This window comes from Scardinius erythrophthalmus (genome assembly GCF_964197995.2).
Source record: "Scardinius erythrophthalmus genome assembly, chromosome: 6".
NCBI classification, from domain to species: Eukaryota; Metazoa; Chordata; class Actinopteri; order Cypriniformes; family Leuciscidae; genus Scardinius; species Scardinius erythrophthalmus.
In genome coordinates this window covers 7,489,555-7,505,423 of record NC_138226.1, presented here as the reverse complement: position 1 = coordinate 7,505,423, position 15,869 = coordinate 7,489,555, and the positions used below count along the sequence as shown (strand labels likewise).

At 37.1% G+C, this 15,869-nt stretch overlaps 3 protein-coding genes across 4 annotated transcripts; 1 reads left to right on the top strand and 2 right to left on the bottom strand.

Moving 5' to 3' along the window:
- Window positions 1–363: 363 nt before the first annotated feature.
- Window positions 364–4,105, bottom strand: LOC308692627 (spermine oxidase-like). Of its 2 annotated transcripts, none has more exons than XM_081368798.1 (4): window positions 4,075–4,105; window positions 1,939–3,146; window positions 1,658–1,841; window positions 364–1,026 (listed from the first exon to the last, which is right to left on the bottom strand). In XM_081368798.1, exons 2-4 carry the CDS (start codon window positions 3,126–3,128, stop codon window positions 907–909), a joined length of 1,494 nt encoding a protein of 497 aa, XP_081224924.1. In that variant the 5' UTR covers window positions 3,129–3,146; window positions 4,075–4,105; the 3' UTR covers window positions 364–906. The 2 variants fall into 2 exon arrangements, with proteins under 2 accessions (XP_081224924.1, XP_081224923.1); XM_081368797.1 differs by lacking the exon at window positions 4,075–4,105 and adding an exon at window positions 3,644–3,678.
- A 3,624-nt stretch (window positions 4,106–7,729) lies between these two features.
- On the top strand, window positions 7,730–11,916 carry LOC308692975 (inactive all-trans-retinol 13,14-reductase-like). Its single transcript, XM_081369646.1, has 11 exons — window positions 7,730–8,100; window positions 8,196–8,378; window positions 8,479–8,720; window positions 8,800–8,995; window positions 9,425–9,622; window positions 9,780–9,899; window positions 10,023–10,161; window positions 10,237–10,346; window positions 10,431–10,594; window positions 10,682–10,838; window positions 10,966–11,916. The coding sequence occupies exons 1-11, from the start codon at window positions 7,941–7,943 to the stop codon at window positions 11,109–11,111; spliced, it is 1,815 nt and encodes a 604-aa protein (XP_081225772.1). The 5' UTR covers window positions 7,730–7,940; the 3' UTR covers window positions 11,112–11,916.
- Window positions 11,917–13,698: 1,782 nt separating this feature from the next.
- On the bottom strand, window positions 13,699–15,626 carry LOC308692267 (spermine oxidase-like; the record flags this gene model as incomplete). Its single annotated transcript, XM_081368108.1, has 3 exons — window positions 13,699–13,818; window positions 14,165–14,348; window positions 14,446–15,626. 3 exons carry the CDS (start codon window positions 15,624–15,626, stop codon window positions 13,699–13,701), a joined length of 1,485 nt encoding a protein of 494 aa, XP_081224234.1.
- Window positions 15,627–15,869: the final 243 nt, after the last annotated feature.

Below are 15,869 nucleotides of genomic sequence, written 5' to 3'. Positions count from 1 at the left end.
TTTATGCTAAAATACATGAAATTAGTTTTGAAGACAACTATAAACTGTGCCTATGTGTACATTTTACAATAACTAAAATCAGAATGGGTCATTTGGAGTGGATAGTTTAGGAAAAAATAAAAATATCCCAGGATGCACCTCATGAAATTGGTTAACACAATTTAAACACAGAGCTGGAATCTAGACAAAGAAGCTCAAATATAAGGCAATTTTTTTTAAAGAAACTTTGTTGATCACAGCATATTCCCTAATCATCATATTCATCACATTTCATAGTTTTGATGACTTTACTATTATTCTAAACAATAATAAATAAAACGGTAGATATTAATAATAAGGAATAAGTATGAATGTGCAAACGTTTGACTAACAATGGTTTATTATTTTAAATGACCACACATAGATATTCTCGGTGAAATAATTCATCTAAGGCACTGTGGCATTGCAAAAGTCCCTCATATTGTATATTGATCTTTTTTTTTTTTTTTTGAGGCAATTTTAAAGCAATTCAAGTGTAAATTTCCAGGATCAGGCTGCATATCACTCGAGGGCACTGTATTTGTGCTGCAGTATGTGAAGTATTTTTTAAATATTACAGTATTTACATTAATTAAATTTTAGAAAATATTATTTAACATTGTTTGGCATGTGGGAAATAATATTTCTCCATCAAACTACACGTACAACATGTTGGAGTTTAACAATTAACCAGACAGAGATATGCTTGGTTCAGTGATCACTTGGATGTAGGATTCGCTGTTTATCAGGCAGCCTTTGGGTTGTTTGAACACAAGACTTGTGCAAGTCTATAGGGTGTGAGAGCAAGTCTATAAAATGTTAAGCACTGATAAAATGTAATCTTCATGAAATGCTAATGTATGTTGCCCTCTCTTTGGTACTGTATGTTCAATCGGTGTAATAGCTTATGAGTCTTTCTGCTTCTCTAAAGCCTGTGAGGTACGCTCCATGGGTCGTGGTGTAGAAGTTCACATGTGTAGCTTCACCAGCAAACAACACCTGAAGGTGCTTCAAAAACAGAGAGAAATAAAATCATTTTGTTCTTCTTCAACTTCATCACTGCTTAATTTTGGAAAATGCAATCTGCTTCCTATCTTTTACACTATTACAATTGCCAGCAGAATATGTGGATATGAGTATTATTATTGTTGACTGAAACTAAAGCTATAAAATTAATTTCACTTGTTTACTTATTTTATTAACTGAAATAAAATTGAAATAAAATAAAATATATATGTTAAATGAAAAACTTTGCCTTGGCAACTAACTGATGTAAAATAAGTTGTTTAAGTTACTAAATAAGTACTAAAATTGCTCAAACTTAAACTAAAAATAAATGTATTACCAAAACTAATAAAATTGCTAAAAACAACAAAATTATTACTACTATTAAAATGAAAACTGAAAATATAAATATAAAAGCTAATTCAAAATATTAATAAATACAATAGTGATATACAAAAAAATACTAAAATAACACTGGCAGATACATAACAGTTTGTTTGTAATAATAATGGTTATGAAAAACTTATGAGATATCAAACTCTACTTAAGGTTTTGTTCTATATAGATAACAATTAAATATATGTATATACATAACCTAAATAATCAAACACTTATACAAGATATTAAGAGTTACCTTCCTGCCTCTGCATTTATTTTTAGGGGGAAGAGGTGACGCTAATGCCTTGTGTGCTTCCACTCCATTGACACCATCAGGAATAAATGTATAGGAGCCACGGACGTGGGAATCAGATCCCCATCTGGTGATCAGTGTCTTTGAGACTTCTGGCACTGACCAGCCTGTGAAAGACCTGAGCAACCTTTAAAGACGAAACAGAGTTTGTTATATATGACAGAGATATTTGACCATGGTAAAATGATCATACATCATATATTCCATCATTTATGTCACCATACCTCACACAGATAGCTCCGATTTCACTGTCCTGAAGATTCTCCATATACAGAGCTTCTCTACCTGTGATCCAGCCACACAGAGCCGTGGGATGACGAGCCACTGTATCAAAACCAGTGATCTTCTTGAACCACGTCTTTTTCCAGGTTTCTCCTTCAGACAGAGACTCATAAACATCTTTATCTTCAGGCCCTTCTTTCCACACGAGCTGAACCCCGGAGCAGTCGTCTGGCCAGAAACGTTCCTCAAAAAACAGGAAAATTTTGTCCACTATCCCAAAGCCAAGATTCTCAATTGCAGACAGCTTTTTTTCCGGTAAGGACGGTTCGAACATGGTTGTCGCTTTGTCTTTGAGAACCCCCAGAGATACGGTGACAATCACATGATCTGCCTCAAAGCTCTGTCCATTTTCACAGACGACCTTAACAGGATACCTTTGATCTTCACCACTACCTTTTTTGACCAAGTCCCATTGGATGCTCTTGACCGGTGCACTACACTGGACAGTTCCCGAAGGCAGATCTTTCAGGAGAACATCCAAGATTGCTTGATAACCACCAGGTCCCAATGTATTAAAAAATCCTCCCTCTAGAGCAGTGTAATAGCTAATCTGAGATGCAGAAAACTCATAGAGGCTAGAGCAAGCCTCATCTGTGCATTCCATTCTCTTGCACCATTCAAAAACTTGCCGGCCGTCTTCTGTCGCCGCTAAAGGAGCTTCACCAAAGGCATCATCCAGATAAGCACCTAGAGTTAGTTTCCTGTGCCTGCTCTTGAGTTCATCATCAAAAGCTTTGTCAATGAGCTTGCTGAAGCACGAAGTCACCTGATCTACAACTTTTGTGGAGACCTGATTCCCATCTTCTTTGAAAAAGTAATCTTGAGGAGTTACAGAACGAGGCTGGCACATGTTTTTGCGTGCAGAAGGTCCCTCAGATAGCAGGTTCTCTTCTTTCGCAATCTTGAACAGGGGGTTTCCTTTCTGCCCGTGGATCCAGTTAGCTCCAACTTCAATGATATTCTCGCTGAACGGTTTAGTGGTGTGAACTCGACCTCCAACTCTTTCCTTTGCCTCAAGAACCAGGACATTTTCAAATCCTGCCTCCACTAACTTGGCGGCAGCAGCCAAACCTGCAAAACCTGAACCTACCACTACAACTTTGGCTTTTTTTGGTCCCGAACAAGTACTCATTCTTGCTGCTTTGTTGAGCTGTTTAGAGAGAGAAAAGCAGAAAATTTAGTCGTAAGAATTGAAAGCAAATCTTGCTCAGCAGTAAGTAGCAAATAACAGAGAGTATGAGTGTAGTGCACTATGCTCTAAAGTTGTTTCCTTTATGTGTCGGTGCTTAAACACCTATAACACCTGTAAAACCTGACCTTTGTAGTTAACTGAATCTTGAGATAAGGGAGCAAACGTGTCCTACACACAAATGCCCTCTATATGTTAAAAATGAAGAAGTTCATAAAATTTAAAATACTTAAAAGGTTACACCTAAAGGAAATATGTATGCTCAGGGCATTCGTTGCTATTTTTAAATAAATTCCCTTAATTATCTCTCAAGAATCAGCGAGTCCATAGAAATCTTTGTAGATCAGGCAGTCATGGGATATCAGTTAAAGATGCAGCATGACCTATCATCTCGTTTGCACTAAAACGACATGATACTTAAACAAGATTTGTTTCCCAGTAAAACTACATGAACTAACATTCTTGTTTTCATATGCTTCCTTGGTAATGACAGTGTGAAGACGGCGACATTAACGAAGATGTTTTTTCAAAACGAATTTCAAATTAAATGTCTTTGTAGAAAAATAAAACATTAAACTAAATATATATATTTAAAGGGACACTTGGTCCTACCCCCCAAAAAATAAAAATAAATTACTAAAATATTCTTGACACATTTCCTTCTACAACATCTTTGCTCATGCAGAAGATGGCGCTAGTAAACTATTCTTTTTGGCCACTTGTGCGTCCTGGGGTAAAGTGGCTTCACCCAAACTTAACAAAAACCTCCAAACAACGAATGCATATAGGCAATAACTCAAGCAGATAAATGAACAAAAACGAGAAATAATCGAAGAAAAATATCCTTCACCAAATAATAATAATGACAGGGTATATCGCTTATACACACCTCACTCACATCGCCCTCTACAGTTTACTGCAGCTATTGCAATATCATCTCATTTATTCATAATCATTATGCTGTACCACGAGGTGTCTGAGGTAACCTGTAGGCCTATTGACTGACTATGTTTTTCAAAGGCTTTTCAAGTTTGTTTAACGTGTCCCTGATTACATTTTTGTGATAACTATAATCCTAGAAAAACTTAAACCAGGCTAAGATCGTTTGCTGGTCTAGTTTGCTGGTATGATTTGCTGGCATGAGGTTGTTTTGGAGACCAGCAAACTATAGCATGCACCTTTTCTACCAGTTAGGATGATTAGCTTGAACATCTTTCCTGAGAAGATGCCATAATTTGACTACCAATATCAAGTTTTTTTTATCTCTATGAACTGTGATGGATGCATACACGTATGCATATTTCAGTTTGGAATGGATGCTTCCATTGTGATTATACTGTCTGGGTTTACAAAAGTTTATCAAATTAACAGCATTTGGAAACAAAGTTTGACTGTGATTGCAAGGCAAAGCAAGTTTATTTACATAGCATATTTCATACACAATGGTAATTTAAAGTGTTTTACATAGAAAATGATTTAAAATAATGATCACAACAGATGCATGAGAAATAAAAATATCATATGATAATATATAGCCTATTTATAGCCTATATGATCCATACTATGGTCAATCCAAAGTGGTTTGGGTATGGAACATCAAATGAGACTAAAAGAGGTAAAGAATATGAAAAATATAAGATGAGATTTGCTAATCACCTTTTTGACTAGGCTTATGTCCACTTCCCCAATCTGAAAGAGAAGGCAAATTTTGTCCTGTGTCATATTTGAGTCAGTCCCATCAACACAGCACAGGCTGGGTGCCACATATGGATCTATGCTGTCTGCAGAACACAATCTGGAGAGATACCAACCTCTGAACATTGCCAAGATCTTTATCACACCCATCAAGAACCTCTACCTGTCAGGTAATATTCCAAGTTTGAGTGTTTAGACATTAGATGAGCACAGCTATGTAGGAAATCAGCTGTCATTATTCAGAAATATTGGACTGCTTAATGCGGTGATAGACCAGTTATTCAGAGAACCTTACAATAATATTGCATATTTATCAGACAGTCCCATGTTCTGTGTAATGTATTTATACATGTCTTTTCTTGTGTTTCATCTCAGGGCAATGTTTTTTCTGCTGGTTACCCTGGTGTTTACATGGTGGTCTTCTCTGTGCTTCAAGTGTTGTACATTGTCTGTCCACTGACCTTCTGCTCCTCTAAAAGAATCTGAAGAAGGCGGTCAAGACATTAGAGTGAGAAACTGTGAAGTGAGTGGTTACTCAGATTAATGTATCAATTGTAAATCTATTTAATTCCCATTTTATTTTTTTAATAAAGCTGTGAATGATATACCATTCAAAAGGTGTTGTAAAATAATTTCATATTTGAGTTTCTCTGTTGCCCCCTCCTTTAAAAATGTACAAATGACCAGACAGCCAGTGTTTGCCATTCTGTGTGCAATATGTGATCAGTAAATGGACTGTGGGCCTGCAATCTAAGACTGAGACTACTACATAAATGACTTTGTCAGCTGCAAACACATTATTATAAACACATTTATTTAAATTAAATGTACTTAAACCTTCCGAGACTAATTAATTATCTGCTATTTCATATCACCAGAACACAAAAGGAAGTCTACATATGCATAGGCCTGTAAAAATCTTGGAAGGGAGAGATGTTTGGCGAAATAGGGTACAACAGGGCTAAAGGAGGCTAAAGGCACACCCTATGAAAAATTGGCTTTGTTTTTATTGAACATTGATGTAGCAACAGATTTTATGTGAAAATAAATTATAAAAGTGGTTTATTTTGTTTAAAAATCTTATAAGTGTATGAGGTGGCGAGGTGGGCCTTTTAGCCCGCACACGGGGTAAAACCAGCATGGGGCAAAGGGCAAAGTATTGATACAAATACTTTAACGACGTTTTATATTAAAAAATATATGTTTTTAATAATGTCTAAGCTAATGCTTGTTCAAAATAATCACTTTAGCAAAGTTTGTACTATTTTTGGTTTATTTTGATAAATAAAATAATTCATTTTTGTTCAATAATTATACTGTCATTAAAATGTCTGAAAGCATTGAATGAAATCCACAAATAATTTAATAAATATTTACAGTAGTAACAAATATATTTTATTAAATAATATGATTTATATATTTTTTATATATGGTGGTTTCATTATAAATATGGTGATTCTTTTTAAGGTGGATACCCAATTTGATATATTTACCACCTGAATCTAACCATGTCATGTCAACAAATGGAAAAGTCAGCCAGCTATTTATTATCATGTTAATTATTGTGCCTTTCACCCCAACAGCAGGGGTGCATTTTACCCCAAATACCATCATTTTACATATTCTTCCATTATTGAAAAACTTTTGCTTTAATTACCTTGAGCAAAACTGAAAATCATTAACAAGACCTGTGTCTCAAAATATAGACAATGATTTTATAGATTCTTGTTTGCTATATGAATCTACAACATTTAAAAAACAAAAAAACAAAAACCATCAAATATTACATCAAATTAGTGCAGAATCAACTTTGCATTGCTGTCCGTGATCGCGTCAAGGATCAGCAAAATTTCCACGGGCATCATCAAAAACGTTTTTTTTTTTAAGAAAGTGCCGAGTTGAATTTTTGTGCCTATTGTTTAAAAGAGAATAATGTTAAATGCCTATTTTACCCTAAGCCTTACCTTATATTTTTGAGTGCCTAGTCAGGTCATAATGTGTTTTGATACCACTCACTGTGAACAACTCTCAAATGTTTAGTGACTGATTCAAAAACTCCATCATTATGCAAATGCCATGAACTGATATAATTATGTAACCTAATATGAAAGCCACATTGCACGTTATGGTGCTTTGGTAGCCTGAACCACACACACACACACACACATAGACAACTGCCATTGACTGACTGGACTGCAAGGCAATTCCTTTGCTGTCAAATGCAGCCAGTGTATGTAGTTAGATCATTAGATCAGCCATTTAATTTGAATGTCTGTATTTACACACGCATATTTGCATGATGAAATGTAATGCACAAAATAAATATATGCCCATCTCAGAGTTGATTATCAGTATGTGGAAGAGTCCGCTTTATAAGCATGATACTTGTCTTGCACAATCATCTCGGCCTCATTTTCCAAACAATTCAATGGTACCAGTTTATCTCTACAAACAATCAGGTCTTAAAATATGTTGAGTAAATCTAAGTAAATCAATGAACTGTTTGATCACCTATACAACTTACAAAAATTGATCTAAGTAAAGATGAAGTAACATTAAAGAGACTGCATTAGAGTAAGCTTATAAGGAGGAAAACATTTCTCCATATCAATACAAAAGGTCAAGCTGATTTATTTAATTCACCAGATTATAAAAATACTAACATTCCCACATTGGTTCAAATTTTATGCAAAACAGCAGTTAATTGTCATAAGCAACTAACTCAAAGCAATCAATCTGCAAGTCTGATTGAATTAAGTTTCTTGTGGTGGCAAACAATTTTCTATTACTGGATAAGAGACAAACATGTAGCAATTGTCTTTAAATAGTATTTATTCCCTTGCAAGGAAAGGTCAGCAACTAACTCAAAGTAATCAATCTGCAAGTCTGATTGAATCAAGTGTCTCCACCCACAATTTGGACTAATAAATAGGGCCCTAACTCAATCATCAGTACTAAACTGATGTCTGCAGAGTCTGGAAAGAGCTGCTGCTTCAGATTTTTTTCCAGTGATCTTTCAAGAAACTGAGAACACCAGCTCCTCTTTTTCAGGATTTGAAGATGTGGTGGTTTCTGCTGTTTTTAGAATGGCTTGTGGATTGGGGTCGTGGCACATTCTGGTATCTGTTTGGCAGGAGAAGTGGACTGTGCAAGGGGACTATCAGTCCTCCTGGTCCACTAGTTGTAGAGCAGAAGAAAAAGGACAGAGTGCTCCGGAAAGGTATGTAAACTTTAGAGGTGTTGCAAGCTAGTGAAACAAGCTGACAGCAAATGGCAGGTGTCCATTGGTAACTAATGTTACTTCTTGACCGACAGAATTTGATGAATTTGAAGTGCCCAGGAACTTGGACGTCATTGTGATTGGTAGTGGTATCGGTGGTTTGACTGCAGCGGCAACTTTAGCCAAACTAGGAAAGAAAGTCCTGGTGTTGGAGCAAGACAAGCAGGCAGGAGGCCTGTGTAAGACCTTCACTGAGAAAGGCTTTGAGTTTGACACTGGTAAGAACCTAAATGATGTTGATGTTCATGGAGTAGTATGAGTTATCAAATGCTGAATACTTCAACTTCTATCACTTACACAATGTGCATTTTGTCAAAGGCTTCCATTATCTTGGACAACTTCATGAGAACAGCTTCTTGAAAATTGCATTGGATCTGATCACTGATGGCCAGGTGCATTTTGCTGAGCAAGGTTCCCATGTGGACACGGTGGTTATTGGTAAAGAAACTCAATGTAAAAAATACACCATTTACAATGGCAAGAAGCAGATGGAGGCTCATCTTAAGAAGCAGTTTCCCAATGACACTAAAGCAGTAGAGGAGCTCTTTAAAATCATGAAGGTATTTGGTTGATGGCTCAACAGCTTATTTATCAGGCATTACGGATTGATTTTGGTGTCAAGTTGTCCTTTCCTTTTAGATCTGTTCCAAGAAGATCCATCTGCTGTGTATGCTGAAGATGGTCCCACTCTGGTTTGCTCGCTTTATATTGTGGAGTGGAATTGCTGACTTGATCTCCCCAATATTCAGATACTCCCGCACCAGTACAACAGACATGGTCAAGTCTTTTACAAGCAACCGTGACCTCCTCACTGTGTTTTCTCAAATATTTTATGGTAAGAGAAAAATCTGGTGTTACCAGTATTTGGCTTTTTAACGCATTTTAGAATAATTCATCGGTCCCACTTTATATTAAGTGGCTTTAAGTACTATGTACCTCCATCAAAAAATAAGTACAATGTACTTATTGTGTTCAGGTTGAATTGTAAAACACTTATGCTGCTATTGAGGTGTGACACCGGTAAGGTTAGAGACGGGTGTGGAGGTATGGGTAGGTTTAAGTGTGGGTTAAGGTGTAAAAGGAAGGGTCAACAGTGTATTTCCAAGTGTAATTACATGTAGGTATTTTCAAAATATAAGTACAATGTAAAAACATGTACACAATACGTCCATTGTATCAAATTAATTTCAATGCAAGTACATAATTCTTAAAGCCACCTAATATAAAGTGGGACCAATTCGTCTTTCTCTCTTGCTATTTCAAGGTGTCCCACCCAAAAACTCCAGCTGCATGATTGATGCCCTTTTCCTGCACCACTCCAAGCGTGGTGTTTACTATCCTAAGGGTGGTGCTAGTGAGATCCCATACCACATCATTCAGGTTTTGGAGAAGCATGGAGGAAAAGTCCTTGTCAATGCTCCTGTGTCCAGCATTCTAGTTGAAGGAAAACAAAATGCATATGGTGAGTTTTGAACTTGGGCCATGTCACATGGCCTTGTCTTGTTCTTATAGCAATAGGTTTCGTACTGAAAAAGGTGTCACAGATGTGGTGGCATCCATTACATATTTGGCTCCAGTAACTTTCAGATGTGTGAAACAAGGGCTGTCTCTTTGCCTAGGAGTGGCTGTGAAGACAGGAGGTAAAGATGTTGAAATTCATGCTCCTGTGATCATCTCAAATGCTGGCATGTTTACCACCTTCAAGAAGCTTCTGACTCCAGAGATTCGGGCAAATCCAAGTAAGTGTCTTACTACAAGTGGTCTAATGCACTAATCTAATCAAGTGATCATATGAAATGCTTGATTATTGGCCAGACTTTTTACTTTTTTTTTTCTTTTTTTTCTTTTTTTCATCTGTACAGAGCTCCAGGATTATCTTCATACTCTAAAGCCAGGCAAAGGATTTTTCCAGGTGTTTGCTGGGTTTAATGCCACTAATGAAGAACTGGGCATCTCCTCAACCAACATGCGACTCTATAAGAGCAACAACATGGATGAAGCGTAGGTGTTCAAGTCAATCACTTTCTTCAATGTTAAGCACATCTATACTCTATAAACTCAATTGACTTTCCTTAGCATGGAAGAGTACTTTGATTCAGACAAGGAGGACGCACCTGACAGCATCCCCATGATGTACATTTCCTTCCCCTCTGCTAAGGATCCCACCTCATGCACTCGTTTCCCAGGTTAACTTCCTCTCTGTATTTCGTACACCCAGAACCATCAAAGTAAATTCAACTAAAGTGTAATTTGTGGGTGGTTTGTTTTAGGGCAGTCACGCATGGTGATCCATACTATGGTCAATCCAAAGTGGTTTGGACAGTGGAACAATGTCAATGAGACTGAAAGAGAAGAATATGAAAAATATAAGATGAGATTTGCTAATCATCTCTTTGACTGGGCTTGTGTCCACTTCCCCAAGCTGAAAGAGAAGGTACATATTCTTCCTGTTTCATATTTGTGCTGCTTGATAATTAAAGTGACAATGTAACTTTAAGTTGTATCTTCCTGCCTTCCATAGGTGGCGCTGTTGCATGCAGTTAGTCCCATCAACATGCACGGGCTGGGTGCCACATATGGATCTATGTTGTCTGCAGAACACAATCTGGAGAGATACCAACCTCTGAACATTGCCAAGATCAGGTGCAACACACCCATCAAGAACCTCTACCTGTCAGGTAATATTCTGTATAACTGTTTAAAAGTAATTACTTTTGGTAGTTATGTTGGCCCATTACAGGCATGTCAGTTGTGTTGGATTTGACTAATTTCCTATATGGATTTTTTTTATTTATTTTTTTTCAGGACAAGATGTGTTTTCTGCTGGTTACTCTGGTGCTCTGCATGGTGGTCTTCTCTGTGCTTCAAGTGTTGTGGATCACTGTCTGTATGTTGACCTTCTACTCCAACAAAAGAAACTTAAGGGCAAGGCGGTCAAGAAACTAGAGTGAGAATGTATTACCTGTATCTATACAGGACAAGTTTGCCTAATGGTAATATAATTTTCATACTGTTGTATCTTGTTTTGCTGCTCATTTGTCCCCTCTGCTGCAACTATGAATAAAGCTGTGACCATTGCACAATGTGTTCCTGGTAGTTTTGCAGAAAAACAATTTGTCCAAAAATAATACTGCTACCTTATACACTTCACTCGAAGTTCTTAATTTACTAATTGGCTGGTAACCGTTCATAGTCTGTCACTAGATGGCAGCATTTTAAACTTTAGTTTGTTGAAAGGAGTTCCAACCAGTCACCAGTTCCTGACGTCATTTGTGAATGGAGGGGTATTTTCATTAGCAAGTGTACACAACATAGATTGCAGCCTTTTACACAGCAGAATGACAATGATTACACACTTTTGGGCTGTTCATCCTTTCATTTTGATTAGTGTGTGAACTAATCTAGATTTAATTTTTGTATTTCAAGGAACGTCCTTTATCATATCTAAATGGAAATGGTGAGATTTTACATGAAAAAGCACTTTTTAATATTTAATGCCACTTCCTATGGTTTAAAATACTATATTTTAAAAGTTGCAATACTCTGCAGAAAATGCTTCTGGTGGACCTGGTGACTGAGTCTATAATTTGGAGCTCAAGTCTCATATTAAACAGCACTACAAACATCTAGTCATTCAAGTCTGTCTTGCATAAGGGTATGGCTGTTCATTGAAATGCTAACTTAGCCTACTATTATGCAATTGCTTGTATCTGTGATTGTAATATTGCCTGTGCTCACCATAGATATTCCCAGTTGTAACAATTTATTTTAACCCGTTTAATCCCAAATTTTTCCCAGACACAAAAATATCCAAATCATGTGTCATTAGTATCCCTTTGAATCAATCATAAATTTTAGAAATTTTCATGGAAAAGTGTGTGAAAAAGTTATATGATCGGTCACAATTGTGACCGGTGGGATACGGTGTATCAACCATTGGACAGACTGAATATATGTCTATTTGACCTGTGCAGTGTGTGTGTGTGTGTGTGTTGTATCAACCATTGGACAGACTGAATATATGTCTATTTGACCTGTGCAGTGTGTTTGTGTGTGTTTCTCTCTGTGTGTGTGTTTGTGTATGTTTTATCAACCATCGGACAGACTGAATATAGGTCTATTTGACCTGTGGAGTGTGTGTGTTTTTGTGTGTGTGTCTGTTTGTTTGTTTGTTTGTTTGTGTGTGTGTATTGTATCAACCACTGGACAGAATGAATATAGGTCTATTTGACCTGTGCAGTGTGTGTGTGTGTGTGTGTGTTGTATCAACCATTGGACAGACTGAATAGGCATATTTGACCTGTGTGTGTGTGTGTGTGTGTGTGTGTGTGTGTGTGTCTGTGTCTGTGTGTGTGTGTCTGTGTATGTTGTATCAACAATTGGATAGTCTGAATAGGTCTATTTGACCTGTGCAGTGTGTGTGTGTGTGTGTGTGTGTGTGTGTGTGTGTGTGTGTGTGTCTGTGTGTAAAATTAGGTAGAAAGTTAGGTAGCAGCAGAAAGTAAGGTAGAACAGTTAGCCTATGTGTATTAGCATGTAGATACAATGGGTTATACTACCGGTCACTATTGTGACCGTTGACATGTTTGTGAGTGCTATGACCACATTAAAAAAAGTTGAGTAATTGCAAATGCATATATCAATACTAGACACCTTAAACATGACGTGTACCAAAAATCTATGTCCTATCTTTATGTTAACATACTTTACTAACATATTCTTTGGGAGCTTTCTTGCTGCCATCCTCTTCTCTTGGCGCAAACAGGAAGTAAACAGCTCTGGTCATGTGACAATTTACAGTAAACATGCGACATTGCATATATTTCATTGAGACCCTTTATTATTTCAATATCTGCTGGAAATGCATTGATAGATCATTTAGTAAAATTTTTATAGCCTTAGAAATGAAACATTTTTTTACGGTCACTTTTGTGACCGGTGGGATACAAGGCACAGTCTCATTGCAAAAGTCCTTTTTATATTGAGCAACTAAAAAACATAAATTCAAGGCAATTTTTAGAATGATTTGTGTAAATTTCAGGATCATGCTGCATACCACCCGAGGGTACTCAGTTTGAGAACCACTAATTTACTTCATTTAATTAATATACTTAAAGAGAAATTTTAGAAAATGATTTAACATTGCTTGGTGTGTTGGAAATATTTCTCCATCATATAACACGGTTTAACAAATGACCAGAATTAACAAATGTTGGAGTAATAACATTTAACCAGACAGAGATATACATAGAATGTGATCAGTTGTAATAACATTTAACCAGACAGAGATATACATAGAATGTGATCAGTTGTAATAACATTTAACCAGACAGAGATATACATAGAATGTGATCAGTTGGATGTAAGCATTTGGATTTATGCTTTTTGTCAGGCAGTTATAAACTACCTATGGGTCATTTAAACACAAAATGTGTGGAAGACTATAGGGTGTGAGAAGTCTATAAAATGTTGTATGATCGTAAAATGTTATCTTCATGAAATCAAAGTGTATGTTCTTTTCTTTTTGGTACTGTATGTTCAATCGGTGTAATAGCTTATGAGTCTCTCTGCTTCTCTGACGCCTGTGAGGTACGCTCCATGGGTCGTGGTGTAGAAGTTATCATGTGTAGCTTCACCAGCAAACAACACCTGAAGGTGCTTCAAAAACAGAGAAATAAAATCGTTTTGTTAATCATTTTTAAAAATTAAAAATGATTTATGTTCATTGAAATAAAGTTGTAATAAAATAAAGGGAAATGAAACTAATTGATGTTAGTGATTTTAGAACTTAAAGTTATTTTACATGTAAAATGACAAAAAATATTAAAAAACAAAAACTAATAAAAATGATAAAAACAAAAAAAGACATTAATATAAAAGTTAATTATTACATTTTACAAATACAATGATAGTATATAAATAATACTAAAATAACACTGGCTCATACTGTATATATGCATAACCTAAATAATCGAAATAATTTATACAAGATATTAAGAGTTACCTTCCTGCCTCCGCATTTATTTTTAGGGGGAAGAGGTGACGCTAATGCCTTGTGTGCTTCCACTCCATTGACACCATCAGGAATAAATGTATACGAGCCACGGACGTGGGAATCAGATCCCCATCTGGTGATCAGTGTCTTTGAGACTTCTGGCACTGACCAGCCTGTGAAAGACCTGAGCAACCTTTAAAGACGAAACAGAGTTTGTTATATATGACAGAGATATTTGACCATGGTAAAATGATCATACATCATATATTCCATCATTTATGTCACCATACCTCACACAGATAGCTCCGATTTCACTGTCCTGAAGATTCTCCATATACAGAGCTTCTCTACCTGTGATCCAGCCACACAGAGCCGTGGGATGACGAGCCACTGTATCAAAACCAGTGATTTTCTTGAACCACGTCTTTTTCCAGGTTTCTCCTTCAGACAGAGACTCATAAACATCTTTATCTTCAGGCCCTTCTTTCCACACGAGCTGAACCCCGGAGCAGTCGTCTGGCCAGAAACGTTCCTCAAAAAACAGGAAAATTTTGTCCACTATCCCAAAGCCAAGATTCTCAATTGCAGACAGCTTTTTTTCCGGTAAGGACGGTTCGAACATGGTTGTCGCTTTGTTTTTGAGAACCCCCAGAGATACGGTGACAATCACATGATCTGCCTCAAAGCTCTGTCCATTTTCACAGACGACCTTAACAGGATACCTTTGATCTTCACCACTAACCAAGTCCCATTGGATGCTCTTGACCGGTGCACTACACTGGACAGTTCCCGAAGGCAGATCTTTCAGGAGAACATCCAAAACTGCTCGATAGCCACCAGGTCCCAATGTATTAAAAAACTCTCCCTCTAGAGCAGTGTAATTGCTAATCTGAGATGCAGAAACTTCATAGAGGCTAGAGCAAGCCTCATCTGTGCATTCATTCCTCTTGCACCATTCAAAAACTTGCCGGCCGTCTTCTGTCGCCGCTAAAGGAGCTTCACCAAAGGCATCATCCAGATAAGCACCTAGAGTTAGTTTCCTGTGCCTGCTCTTGAGTTCATCATCAAAAGCTTTGTCGGTGAGCTTGCTGAAGCACGAAGTCACCTGATCTACAACTTTTGTGGAGACCTGCTTCCCATCTTCTTTGAAAAAGTAATCTTGAGGAGTTACAGAACGAGGCTGGAACATGTTTTTGCGTGCAGAAGGTCCCTCAGATAGCAGGTTCTCCTCTTTCGCAATCTTGAACAGCGGGTTTCCTTTCTGCCCGTGGATCCAGTTAGCTCCAACTTCAATGACATTCTCGCTGAACGGTTTAGTGGTGTGCGCTCGACCTCCAACTCTTTCCTTTGCCTCAAGAACCAGGACATTTTCAAATCCTGCCTCCACTAACTTGGCGGCAGCAGCCAAACCTGCAAAACCTGAACCTACCACTACAACTTTGGAATTTTCTGGTCCCGAACAAGAACTCATTCTTGCTGCTTTGTTGAGCTGTTTAGAGAGAGAAAAGCAGAAAATGTAAATGTAGCAGTAAGAACAAAAATCAACTCTTGCTCAGCAATAATAGCAAATAACAGAGAGTACAGATGATATGGGTGTAGTGCACAATGCTCTAAAGGAGTTTCCTTTATATACCGGTGCTTAAACACCTGTCACACCTGTAAAACCTGACCTTTGTAATCCATACAATACATAGTATCATTGTTTACTTAGAGA